Raw genomic sequence first — 11,934 nt, forward strand, 5'->3', positions numbered from 1 at the left:
GGTTTAAAAAACAGGCACATACTTTTGCCATCAAACACCTTGCCAATTTTCTTTCTAACTTAAAATTTGCTATTTTCTCACTGATTTTTTGAAGAAAGCTACAGCTAAAGAGTTGAAAATTTATCTTTTGAAGAGTGACTGAAGTAAAATATTTCAGTGGAAGTTTGGAACAGCTTTGGTGAGGGTTCTCTTTTTATTCTAAAAGCCTCCAGGACACATGGGTCTTCTTTGTACATGGTACAAGAGTTCCATAGCTGAAGCAAAGAACACTAAGTACATTTCCAGAAACAAAACAAGTGGTCAAAAAACTTTTTCATTTCCCCCCAACCCAGGGGCTGACCACACCCTGTTGTTTGCAACCAAGATGTTATACACTAGAAACTATTTACAAAGCAATCTATAAGTGCATATGAGTCATTATTAGCAGTAACAGAACATTTAAATAGTGACTGAGAATGTGAAAGTAAAACTCACTAGTTTTTTTTTCATTGTTTAAGCTGCAGCAAATGCAAAAAGTAAAGAAACAGTATAAATAAAGGAGTTTGTTTTTTTTTAAAAGAACTTTCACTTTTAGGTAATGTTTGTAACCTAGGTAGGGCATTTTTAATTTTGTTTAACCAAAGGCACCTCATTAAATGATATTTATCCCATTTACATGCAACAAATTAACCAAAATAAAAATTACCTAAAATATTTAAAAAATAAAGAGGGGGATAAGTATAAAGTTCTACTGTTTACTACAGGGTAATACCAATAGTCTCAAGAGCAGAAACAATTTCAAAGAATAATTTATTTTCTCAAAATATAGTAAACATTTGCCTGATATTTTCATAATGAAATTTACCATGGCACACAATAGCCAGTTACTTCAATATTTTCCAAAGATAGAAGAAAGATTTTTATTAAATCCACTGTCCTTTGCAATATATTTTATTAAAACATAATACACCACGATAACAGGAGGTCAGAAAGTACAAGGTCAAGATTTTGCAAACATTTATGCACATTCTTAATTCTATTCATGTGAGTAGTCCCATTGATTTTAACGAACTACTCACATAAGCAGAGTTAAGAACATGTGTAAGTGTTTATAAGATCAATTGGATTTTCCTTCTGTTCAGAAGGAAGTGAGGTGAGAAGACCTCTGACCCCACCAAAACAATTGAGGGTCTCATTCTACAAGCTTTACTTAAGCAAATAGCCACACTGAAATTAATAGGACTATTTGTCAGAATAAAGGTTAGCAGTTCAGGCCCTGAATTAAAAAAGTAAACTTTCAGCCATATATGTCATCTCTGTATCTTTACCATACTAATGCAAATTCAAAGGCTTTACCATTTTGTGTATATAGGAATGACTCTGCACGTTCATTTTTTATTTTACCTATCTTAAAAATTTAAATTCAGTGAGCTTTCTATACAAAAATTAAACACACAAAACTTAATGAAAACATATTAGCAGCAGGACCAGTCACCTACCGTTTCCCACTGCAATTATCTTGGTTCAGTCCCCCAATTTGGTTTATTGCAGACCATGCTGTTAGACCCACATATGGTAAGGAGGCAGCTTCCATATGACTGAGACACTTGGGCTTGTGAGAGATCTAAATAGAAGATCAGCCATGTCTAAATCACAATGAATAGTATATTTGTGGACTACCAGGGTTGATAAAAATAAAGTTTTTAATATGGATTTCAATAAAAATAATTCAAATTTGATTTACATTAAATACATTTTTCATTTAAAAAATTAAACTTTTTCTATAATCTATTAAAATCACTTACATTAAATAAAAAAAAATTAAGCAGTAAATTTTTACTGCAAAACTTTTAAAAAGTCATACTTCTGAACTAGAGGAAGTCACTAGCTCAGAACCTGGAACTAGAGCAGGGGTTCTCAAACTTTATTGCACCATGACCCCCTTCCGACAAAAAAAAAAATTACTACACGACCCCAGAAGAGGGGACCAAAGCCTAAGCCCCATCACCCCAGGTGTGGGGGCCAAAACCAAAGCCCAAGGGCTTCAGCACCAAGTTGGGACCTGTAACCTGAGCCCCGCCACCCAGGTCTGACACTCTCAGGCTTCAGCTTTGTCCCCGGGCAGTGAGGCTTGGGTTTAGGCTTTGGCCCCGGCCCTGGACCCCAGCAAGTCTAACACCAGCCCTGGCAACCCCATTAAAACGGAGTCACAACCCACTTTGGGGTCCCAACCCACAGTTTGAGAACCGCTGAACTAGAGTTTGCTGAGCTGCTAACCCAGCTTTTGACAGCAAGAGTATTGACGGCAGGTGCTGAGAGAATATTTTCTTAATTTCAGTTTACTGAACTAGTTCAGTACAATGGCTAGTTCATTCAAAGTTAAGAAAACAGCTGGGAGCTGAAACAAGTGGGAAAGCTTGTTTTCCTCTTCCAATCTATGAAGAAAAGCTAAGTATGAGAGGATGAGATCTTCTAGTTCTAGAATCTTGAAGGATACGGTGACCAGAAACAATCCATTCAATTCACTAATGACTTTAATAAATCAGTTTATTAAAACATGTTCTGCATTTGAAATTAACTTTTTTCTTATATATTCAGCATATATAAGGTAGTCTTAATTAACTACTAAAAAAATTAATGCTGATTTTGTGCATTTTTAACTAGATTCTAGTTTCCATGCAAATAGATCTTGACACAAATCATAAGTAAAAGGTTAATCATGTACTAAATAAGAAATGTATCATTCACATTTGCTAAAATAAATAAAATGTAACAAATTTAGAATCTGAATAAAATTTAAACAAATATATAGCTTAACATGCATTTGTATAGGTTATTCTTCTAATGTATAACAAAAAATTGTACCACTGTGACACCGCACCTCATATTTTCCACAGAGATATTCTGATATGATTATGGCATAATTATGATGTATTTTATGCAAGATAAGCCATGTGAGATATCATTGGAAAGGTTATGATTTAATGAATAAAACTATCCTATTTGTTTGCATGTATCACTTTTGTATCTGAAGTTAGGAATATTGACTATGTATCTGTATTACAAATGTGTTTACACCTGGGGAACGCCCACTAGACAAGATGCTTTCATTCTGAAAGCTGGGTGAGGAAGGGCCATTAGAGAAAACAACAGGCCTTAGAAGAAGCTTATCTCCCACCTGGGGGCCTTCTTGAGGACATTGCAGACAGCCTCCGAGTCAAGACTGCTGTGACACTACTGGGACATGTGACCAGGTCACCTGGTGCTGTATTCCATCTTGGGATATGAGTATTTTTCCATTGACGGGCGTGGGAATCAAGCTTTAAAACAAAGGGTTCCTGCCATATGCAAAAGTTATATAAGGCAGGGGAGTGACATCATCTTGGTTTTTCACTGACTTCCCACATAAAGAGACTCCTGGAAACACCTGAGGAACAAAGACTGAACTGGAGGAAGTGCTAGACCCAGGGATTTTTAGCTTGTGACTGGAACACTTGGAGATTCCAAGCTGTAAAAAAGTGAAGATTGCCCCTTAAGAATCTGAAGCCTACTTGTATCATCACTTAGGGTGAGGATCGGCTATTCACATCCAATCTCTTTGGCATATTAAGCTTAGTTTGCATTTTTGTTTATTTGCTAGGTAACCTGCTTTGATCTGTTTGCTATTACTTAAAATCTATCTTTTGTAGTTAATAAACTTGTTTTTGCTTTATCTAAAACCAGCGTGTGGAGTCATAACTCGGGACGGAAAGCTTTTGTATATTCCTCTCCACATGTGGGAGGGAGGGGGGCGAATTTAATGAGCTTACGCTGTACAATTTTCTGTGCAGTGCAAGACAGTATAATTTTGGGTTTACATTCCACAGAGGGTGCGTGCCTGAGTAGCTGGGAAGTTCCCTAGCTGCAGCCTTCCCAGGCAAGGCTGATCACAGCATCTGCATGTACCTGCAGCTGGGTGTGTTCCTACCTGTACATGTGCTGGTGAAAGTACAGGCTGGAGCCTGGAGAGAGCTTCTCACAGCAATTCTGTGTAAAAGGAGCCCAGGCTAGTGGATTAGGGGGACTCAGTGGTACCCCAGCTCCAGGTGGCACCCCAGAAAGAACCCGTCACAACCACATTTACTGTAAAGGCTATGTTTAGTTGTAAATCCACAAATTTTAATGGTTACCAATCAGTGAGAATCAACCTTCCTTTAGGAAAATTACTAAAAAATACAAATATAAAACAAGATTAAAATCAATTATTTAAATCAAGGTTTCCTGCCTGCTCATTTAAATTACAATTAAAATTGGGGATTTAAATCACTGATTTAACTCAACCCACCAAGTGGACTACAAGGCTGCAAATTAAACAAGCTATACTAAACCTCAGCTGTTGAATTTTCCATGTTTCAAAATATGTTGACTACATAAAGTAGAAAAATATTTTTTTTAAAAAAAAGCTATAAAATTTAAAAACTGTGAAAAAGCAATTTACATAGATTTTGGAAGAAACAAAGTCTGCTGAAATTTTTGTTTTTAATATCGAAATTTTGGTATGGTTACCTCATTTCCACTAGCTACAACAAACTCTGAAATAGTGCCTTGCTTCCAGGGAGGAATTGCTGCCCATACCTAAAACGAAAGGGAAAAACACATTTCAACTTTTATTATTTTCTTAAAATTGTATCTATATCATAGAAAAGTCATTTTCCAACCTCCAGAACAACTTCAGTGCAGCATAAGTAGGCATGTGGGCACCATATGATACTGCCAAGAATGACCTTGAGCAGATCACTGCAGACTACGTGGCTCTAAGAAGGATAAAGGAGTTTGAGGCGCAAGTGGTGTTCTCGTCCATCCTCCCCATGGAAGGAAAAGGCCTGGGTAGAGACCGTCAAATCGTGGAAGTCAACAAATGGCTATGCAGGTGGTGTCGGAGAGAAGGCTTTGGATTCTTTGACCATAGGACGGTGTTCCAAGAAGGAGGAATGCTAGGCAGAGATGGGCTCCACCTAACGAAGAGAGGGAAGAGCATCTTCGCAAGCAGGCTGGCTAACCTAGTGAGGAGGGCTTTAAACTAGGTTCACCAGGGGAAGGAGACCAAAGCCCTGAGGTAAGTGTGGACGTGGGATACCGGGAGGAAGCACGAGCAGGAGAGCGCGAAAGGGGAGGACTCCTGCCTCATACTAAGAAAGCAGGACAAACAGCAAGTTATCTCAAGTGCCTATACACAAATGCAAGAAGACTGGGAAACAAGTAGGGAGAACTGGAAGTCTTGGCACAGTCAAGGAATTATGATGTGATTGGAATAACATAGACCTGGTGGGATAACTCACATGACTGGAGTACTGTCATAGATGGATATAAACTGTTCAACGAGGACGTGCATGGCAGAAAAGGTGGGGGAGTTGCATTGTATGTAAGAGAGCAGTATGACTGCTCAGAGGTCCGGTATGAAACTGCAGAAAAACCTGAGTGTCTCTGGATTAAGTTTAGAAGCGTGAGCAACAAGGGTGATGTCATGGTGGGAGTCTGCTATAGACCATCGGATCAGGGGGATGAGGCTTTCTTCCAGCAACTAACGGAAGTTACTAGATCGCAGGCCCTGGTTCTTATGGGAGACTTCACTCACCCTGATATCTGCTGGGAGAGAAATACAGCGGTGCACAGACAATCCAGGAAGTTTTTGGAAACTGTAGGGAACAATTTCCTGGTGCAAGTGCTGGAGGAACCAACTAGGTGCAGAGCTCCTCTTGATCTACTGCTCACAAACCGGAAAGAATTAGTAAGGGAAGCAAAAGTGGATGGGAACCTGGGAGACAGTGACCATGAGATGGTCGAGTTCAGGATCCTGACACAGGGAAGAAAGGAGAGCAGCAGAATACGGACCCTGGACTTCAGAAAAGCGGACTTTGACAACCTCAGGGAACTGATGGGCAGGATCCCTTGGGAGAATAACATGAGGGGGAAAGGAGTCCAGGAGAGCTGGCTGTATTTTAAAGAATCCTTATTGGGTTACAGGGACCAAACCATTCCGATGTGTAGAAAGAATAGTAAATATGGCAGGTGACCAGCTTGGCTTAACAGTGAAATCCTTACTGATCTTAGACACAAAAAAGAAGCTTACAAGAAGTGGAAGATTGGACAAATGACCAGGGAAGAGTATAAAAATATTGCTCGGGCATGCAGGAGTGAAATCAGGAAGACCAAATCACACCTGGAGTTGCAGCTAGCAAGAGATATTAAGAGTAACAAGAAGGGTTTCTTCAGGTATGTTAGCAACAAGAAGAAAGTCAAGGAAAGTGTGGGCTCCTTACTGAATAAGGGAGGCACCTAGTGACAGAGGATGTGGAAAAAGCTAATGTACTCAATGCTTTTTTTGCCTCTGTCTTCACGAACCCGGTGAACTCCCAGACTGCTGCACTGGGCAGCACAGCATGGGGAGGAGGTGACCAGCCCACTGTGAAGAAAGAAGTGGTTCGGGACTATTTAGAAAAGCTGGACAATCACAAGTCCATGGGGCCGGATGCGCTGCATCCGAGAGTGCTAAAGGAGTAGGCGGATGTGATTGCAGAGCCATGGGCCATTATCTTTGAAAACTCATGGCAATCGGGGGAGGTCCCGGACGACTGGAAAAAGGCTAATGTAGTGCCCATCTTTTAAAAAGGGAAGGAGGAGGATCCTGGAAACTATAGGCCAGTCAGCCTCACCTCAGTCCCTGGAAAAATCATGGAGCAGGTCCTCAAAGAATCAATTCTGAAGCACTTAAAGGAGAGAAAAGTGATCAGGAACAGTCAGCATGGATTCACCAAGGGCAAGTCATGCCTGACTAATCTAATTGCTTTCTGTGATGAAATAACTGGCTCTGTGGTTGAGGAGAAAGCAGTGGATGTGTTGTTCCTTGACTTTAGCAAAGCTTTTGACACGGTCTCCCACAGTATTCTTGCCAGCAAGTTAAAGAAGTATGGGCTGGATGAATGGACGATAAGGTGGATAGAAAGCTGGCTAGATTGTCGGGCTCAACGGGTAGTGATCAATGGCTCCATGTCTAGTTGGCAGCCGGTATCAAGTGGAGTGCCCCAAGGATCAGTCCTTGGGCTGGTTTTGTTCAATATCTTCATTAATGATCTGGAGGATGGTGTTGATTGCACCCTCAGCAAGTTTGCAGATGACACTAAACTGGGAGGAGAGGTAGATACGCTGGAGGGTAGGCATAGGCTACAGAGGGCCCTTGACAAATTAGAGGATTGGGCCAAAGGAAATCTGATGAAGTTCAACAAGGACAAGTGCAGAGTCCTGAACTTAGGACGGAAGAATCCCATACACCGCTACAGACTAGGGACCGAATAGCTAGGCAGCAGTTCTGCAGAAAAGGACCTAGGGGTTACAGTGGACGAGAAGCTGGATATGAGTCAGCAGTGTGCCCTTGTTGCCAAGGAGGCCAATGGCATTTTGGGACGTATAAGTAGGGGCATTGCCAGCAGATCAAGGGACGTTATCGTTCCCCTCTATTCGACAATGGTGAGGCCTCATCTGGAGTACTGTGTCCAGTTTTGGGCCCCACACTACAAGAAGGATGTGGAAAAATTGGAGAGAGTCCAGCGAAGGGCAACAAAAATGATTAGGGGTCTGGAACACATGACTTATGAGGAGAGGCTGAGGGAACTGGGATTGTTTAGTCTGCGGAAGAGAAGAATGAGGGGGGATTTGATAGCTGCTTTCAACTACCTGAAAGGGGGTTCCAAAGAGGATGGATCTAGACTGTTCTCAGTGGTAGCAGATGACAGAACGAGGAGGAATGGTCTCAAGTTGCAGTGGGGGAGGTTTAGGTTGGATATCAGGAAAAACTTTTTCACTAGGAAGGTGGTGAAACACTGGAATGGGTTACCTAGGGAGGTGGTGGAATCTCCTTCCTTAGACGTTTTTAAGGTCAGGCTTGACAAACCCCTGGCTTGGATGATTTAGTTGAGGATTGGTCCTGCTTTGAGCAGGGAGTTGGACTAGATGACCTCCTGAGGTCCCTTCCAACCCTGATATTCTATGATTAATTATATGGAATATCAGTTTCACTATATCTAAGTTCACTATAAAAAGGTTTCATTTGCTCTCTTAAAACAAACTACAGAGGAATGTTTAATAGAAGCATGGATTGGCCATATAACTAAGACGTACTGTACTGTGTATAATGTAAACTTTTGGAGAAAGCAGATTACATTAAACAGTTCATATCTTACTGGAAGGCCATGAGCTGGTACAATACCTGAAAGAAAAAAACATTCCTCCAGTAGAACTGAAAAAAGTTAAAAGCAAGTCTTATAAGGATTTATATGAGGCTCAGAAATTTGCTGGCTCCTAAACTATGTCGGAGTTTTTGGTATTATAAGATAATAAAGGTTTACCCAAGAGAAATTTCCTGTTAAAATTCTAGTTTCAATCAAGATGAAGCAGCTTTGGGTGTTTCATTTTTTAATATAAGAAACCCCACCTCAGGATTTTAACATATGCTAATTCAATGGACTCTAAATATAAAGGAATGGGGTAACTAGCCCATATGAATATTTTGCAGGAAAAAAACAAATAGAAGTTCAAAAAAAAGCTACTGCAACCTAGTTTTCATGTAGGCTGCACGGAGGCAAGAAAAAAAAAGGTATTTGCAAAGAAAAAGAAAAAAATTGACTTCATATTACATTTTCAACATGCATAAAGTTAGAAAAATGAGACAAGTTACATCACCTCATCTCCAGGTTTGAAATAGGACACATTTAGCCCACATTCCATAATTACACCAGATACATCTCGACCAAGTGTTAGAGGAAATTCACTCCCGGTGCTTTTCAATTTCAGTGGATCACGTTTCACATTTAAAGCAGCTGCTCCATAACCATCTATAAAACATGGTTTAACAAAGTAGGAAATATCAATGATTATTTTTCTAGAACTGCAAAATCAGACAAGTGAGTAAGGTGTATAACCTGTGCATAAGGCAACTTTACACTCCTGAAATTTGATTTTTACAGTTCTGAAAATGTTCGCAACTCTAAAGAACTAGAAGCAAGCAGAACAGTATTATTTTATGTTTTAAAAAAGTTTATACAACTAAGTATCAACTTTTAAGTCTTGCAATATTTCTTCTTTTGTCCCGTTTGGTGCACAATACATATAAAATATTAAGTATCATAAAACCAGTTAGCTACTTATAACATGATATTAGACATCACACTGACAGACATTTGTTATTTCATAATAAGAACAATCAATCATTTCATGTGTGACAACAACACACAGCACTTTATTCTATTCTCTTGAGAACTTCAGCTGATAATACATTTCATCTTACAATAATACTTTATAGCTAATGATGCAAAAGAATTGCAAAATGTGTCTCATTTCCCCAAGGAGGGAAGTATTACATCAGTATTCATCTAAACATGATCTTGGAAATCACTAATGGCCTTATGCTGATAGGTACTGAGCAACTCTAACTCCTATTAAGTAAATGTGAATGCTCTGCACCACTCATGGTCACGGTCCAACAACAGTCATATCCTGTCTGGACTAACCATTTTCTATTCATTAGAAAGTTGTTCAGATGTACAAGGCCTACCAAATATATAATAGTCTGCAGAGATGTCCTATTATTTTAAAAATTATCAGTCATAGAAAAATGAGCAATCACGATCTTAATTATGCACTATTATAATAAAGAAGCTTAAAGGAACACTTAAACACAAAATATTTTCTGAGGATGAAAATATGGTGCTTTGCAAGCCATATGTACCAAAGAGCTCCTTAAAATCTTTGACTATCTCAGGGATGTCTAATTTATTTTTCATAGGTAGATGAGCATTGACAGGGCCAATTCTGCAATCATTAATCACACAAATGATCCCACTGGCTTCAGTAGGGCCCCTCAGATGAGTATGGGTTGCATGATTGGACAAACAATCCTATAACAAACAACCTGCTATGTTTTGAGTAGTTTTGGCCCCAGAATACAAAGTAAGGCCTCAGTCCCACAAGGAGCTTCATGCAGGCAGATCCCTGATCCATCCAGATTTCTGTGTAGGCTCAGGAGTCTGCTAAGATGGAGCTCATTGCAGGAGCAGGGCTTTTGAAGAGCGTTAAATTGCAAGTAATTGCTGTATCATTGACATTTTAAGCTCGATTGTTTAAAAAAATAGGAAATTCCTTCAATTTTCCTCAAAGACCAGTATCAAAATTTGAAATGCAAGGTCGCATCTTGCTGTGAATAAACAGTGAAATGTAAGATTTTCTGTGATTTTAAATATTTGTTAAGATTTCTGAGCCTGCTACTGAGAACAATTGTCGGACTAGAAAAATGTCAAATGTCAATGATCAATCAGTTAAATGTACTGATTGGCCAAAGCCTTGAATTCAGCGGACCTGAAGAAGAGCTTTGTGTAAGGTCAAAAGCTTGTCTCTCTCACGAATAGAAGTTGGTCCAATAAAAGTAGGCACTGAGGCACCTATGCAACAGGAAGTTAGGACAAAGATGAGAAATAAACATTTTTGGGAATTAATTGTATGAGCCAACTGTCATGGGAGTTGAGGAAGCTAAGTGTTTTGCAGGCCTGGACCCTTGCACAATAGAAACCAAACTAACAGAAGAAGAAAAACACTTTAAAATTGGGTTACAAGTTGATTCTCATTCTGATCATGAGTTTTAAGTCTGTGAAGAGCAGCAACCAGCTGCTTGTATTACTTGGGCTAAAACCCAGCTTAGTTTTGCTTTGGTAGATGCAGAACAATAGTCTAAAAATTCACCACTCCCCCTAACAATTTAACAGAAAAAAAAGTTCTGCAAGAGCATCTTCCCACAATAATCATGGAATATTTTCCCAGACAGCCCTGTTTAAAAACTATTGGAGCCACAGGCACATTTTGGACTATGATTTACACCAACAATTTAATAAAAATAATACAGGTTTAATAAAATTATATTTACAGTATGAACATGTTATGTTAAGAACTTAATCAACACTAAAATACACAAAAATATAATAATTCCTACTCAAAAAAAAAATCACTTACTTCTCATATTAACATCTATAGGGTTTAAACTTGCAGCATGGACTTTAATAATAACTTCATTTGGAAAATGTATTACAGGGAACATCATGTTATTTGTAAATCGTAGCACATCATTTCGCCCATATCTATCTATTATCCACGATGCCATAACTGTACATCTCTGACAAGAGAGGCTGATATTTCTATATAGACGGGGCTTGATTAAACTTTTGCTGCTTCTAAGGCAAGTTGCCATGGAACCTTGACTGAAAAGCAAGCCACTGTATGCTCTCCTACTAAACAGATGCATCTTTAAATACATTATTGACAATGCATAAGGTGGGATCGTTAATGACTTTAGCTACTATACTTTATGTGTAAAAATAATTACATGCTGGCTACACTGATGCTTCCCATCTCCACAGAGATAATTTTTAAGCCAATCAAATCCATGTATGTTTGCCAACTTCAATTTTTTTAAAAAAAATCTTTTACTATTTCTCTAATTCTTCTTTTACAACCATACGGGATGGGGGGAGGCCTGTCTAGTTTCAATTTTTAACTACAAAGCTCCCAGGTTTTGGGGTGTGAACGAGGCGGCCTGAACAAACTGGCTTTTCCCCACGAGTATCACAGCCCCCAGAGGCTCCCTAGTTTGAAAGGTAGGAGAAGAAGAGAGGGGCTCCTCCAAACCCGTTACAAATCACCAAATCTCAGTGCCCCAAGGACCCCTCCCCAGGCAGCTCAGCCTCCACCCACAAGACCCCGGCCCCCAGAAGCGAGGCAGCCCCCGCCTCGCTCTCCCGCTTCCTTGCCCTTGCCCCAGGTGCCAGCGCGTTCCCCCCTCTCCTCTCAGCGCGTCCCTGCCCGGCCTGAATCTCCTCCGCGCAGCGCGCACAGGCTGAGGGTCACCGCGGGGCCGCGCCCACTCCGCTCACCTCA

General features: G+C 39.9%; 1 protein-coding gene across 7 annotated transcripts in view; it reads right to left on the reverse strand.

Annotated features, from left to right (window-relative positions):
- Nucleotides 1-11,924, reverse strand: part of RTN4IP1 (reticulon 4 interacting protein 1) — a 48,341-nt gene extending 36,417 nt beyond the window's left edge. For 6 of the 7 annotated variants that reach the window (XR_006289529.1, XM_037894565.2, XM_037894569.2 and 3 more), the window contains exons 1-4: nucleotides 11,014-11,890; nucleotides 8,695-8,846; nucleotides 4,525-4,593; nucleotides 1,479-1,603 (exon numbers count right to left, since the gene is read on the reverse strand). Coding sequence is in view for 6 of the 7 variants with exons in the window: in XM_037894565.2 (XP_037750493.1) it covers nucleotides 1,479-1,603; nucleotides 4,525-4,593; nucleotides 8,695-8,846; nucleotides 11,014-11,314 (647 nt within the window). In the remaining variant the exon portion in view is untranslated. Of the gene's footprint in view, nucleotides 1-1,478; nucleotides 1,604-4,524; nucleotides 4,594-8,694; nucleotides 8,847-11,013 lie in introns of all 7 variants that reach the window. The other variant, XM_037894567.2, reaches the window with a different exon arrangement.
- Between the last annotated feature and the right edge of the window lie 10 nt (nucleotides 11,925-11,934).

This window comes from Chelonia mydas, chromosome 3 (genome assembly GCF_015237465.2).
Source record: "Chelonia mydas isolate rCheMyd1 chromosome 3, rCheMyd1.pri.v2, whole genome shotgun sequence".
Taxonomy (NCBI): Eukaryota; Metazoa; Chordata; order Testudines; family Cheloniidae; genus Chelonia; species Chelonia mydas.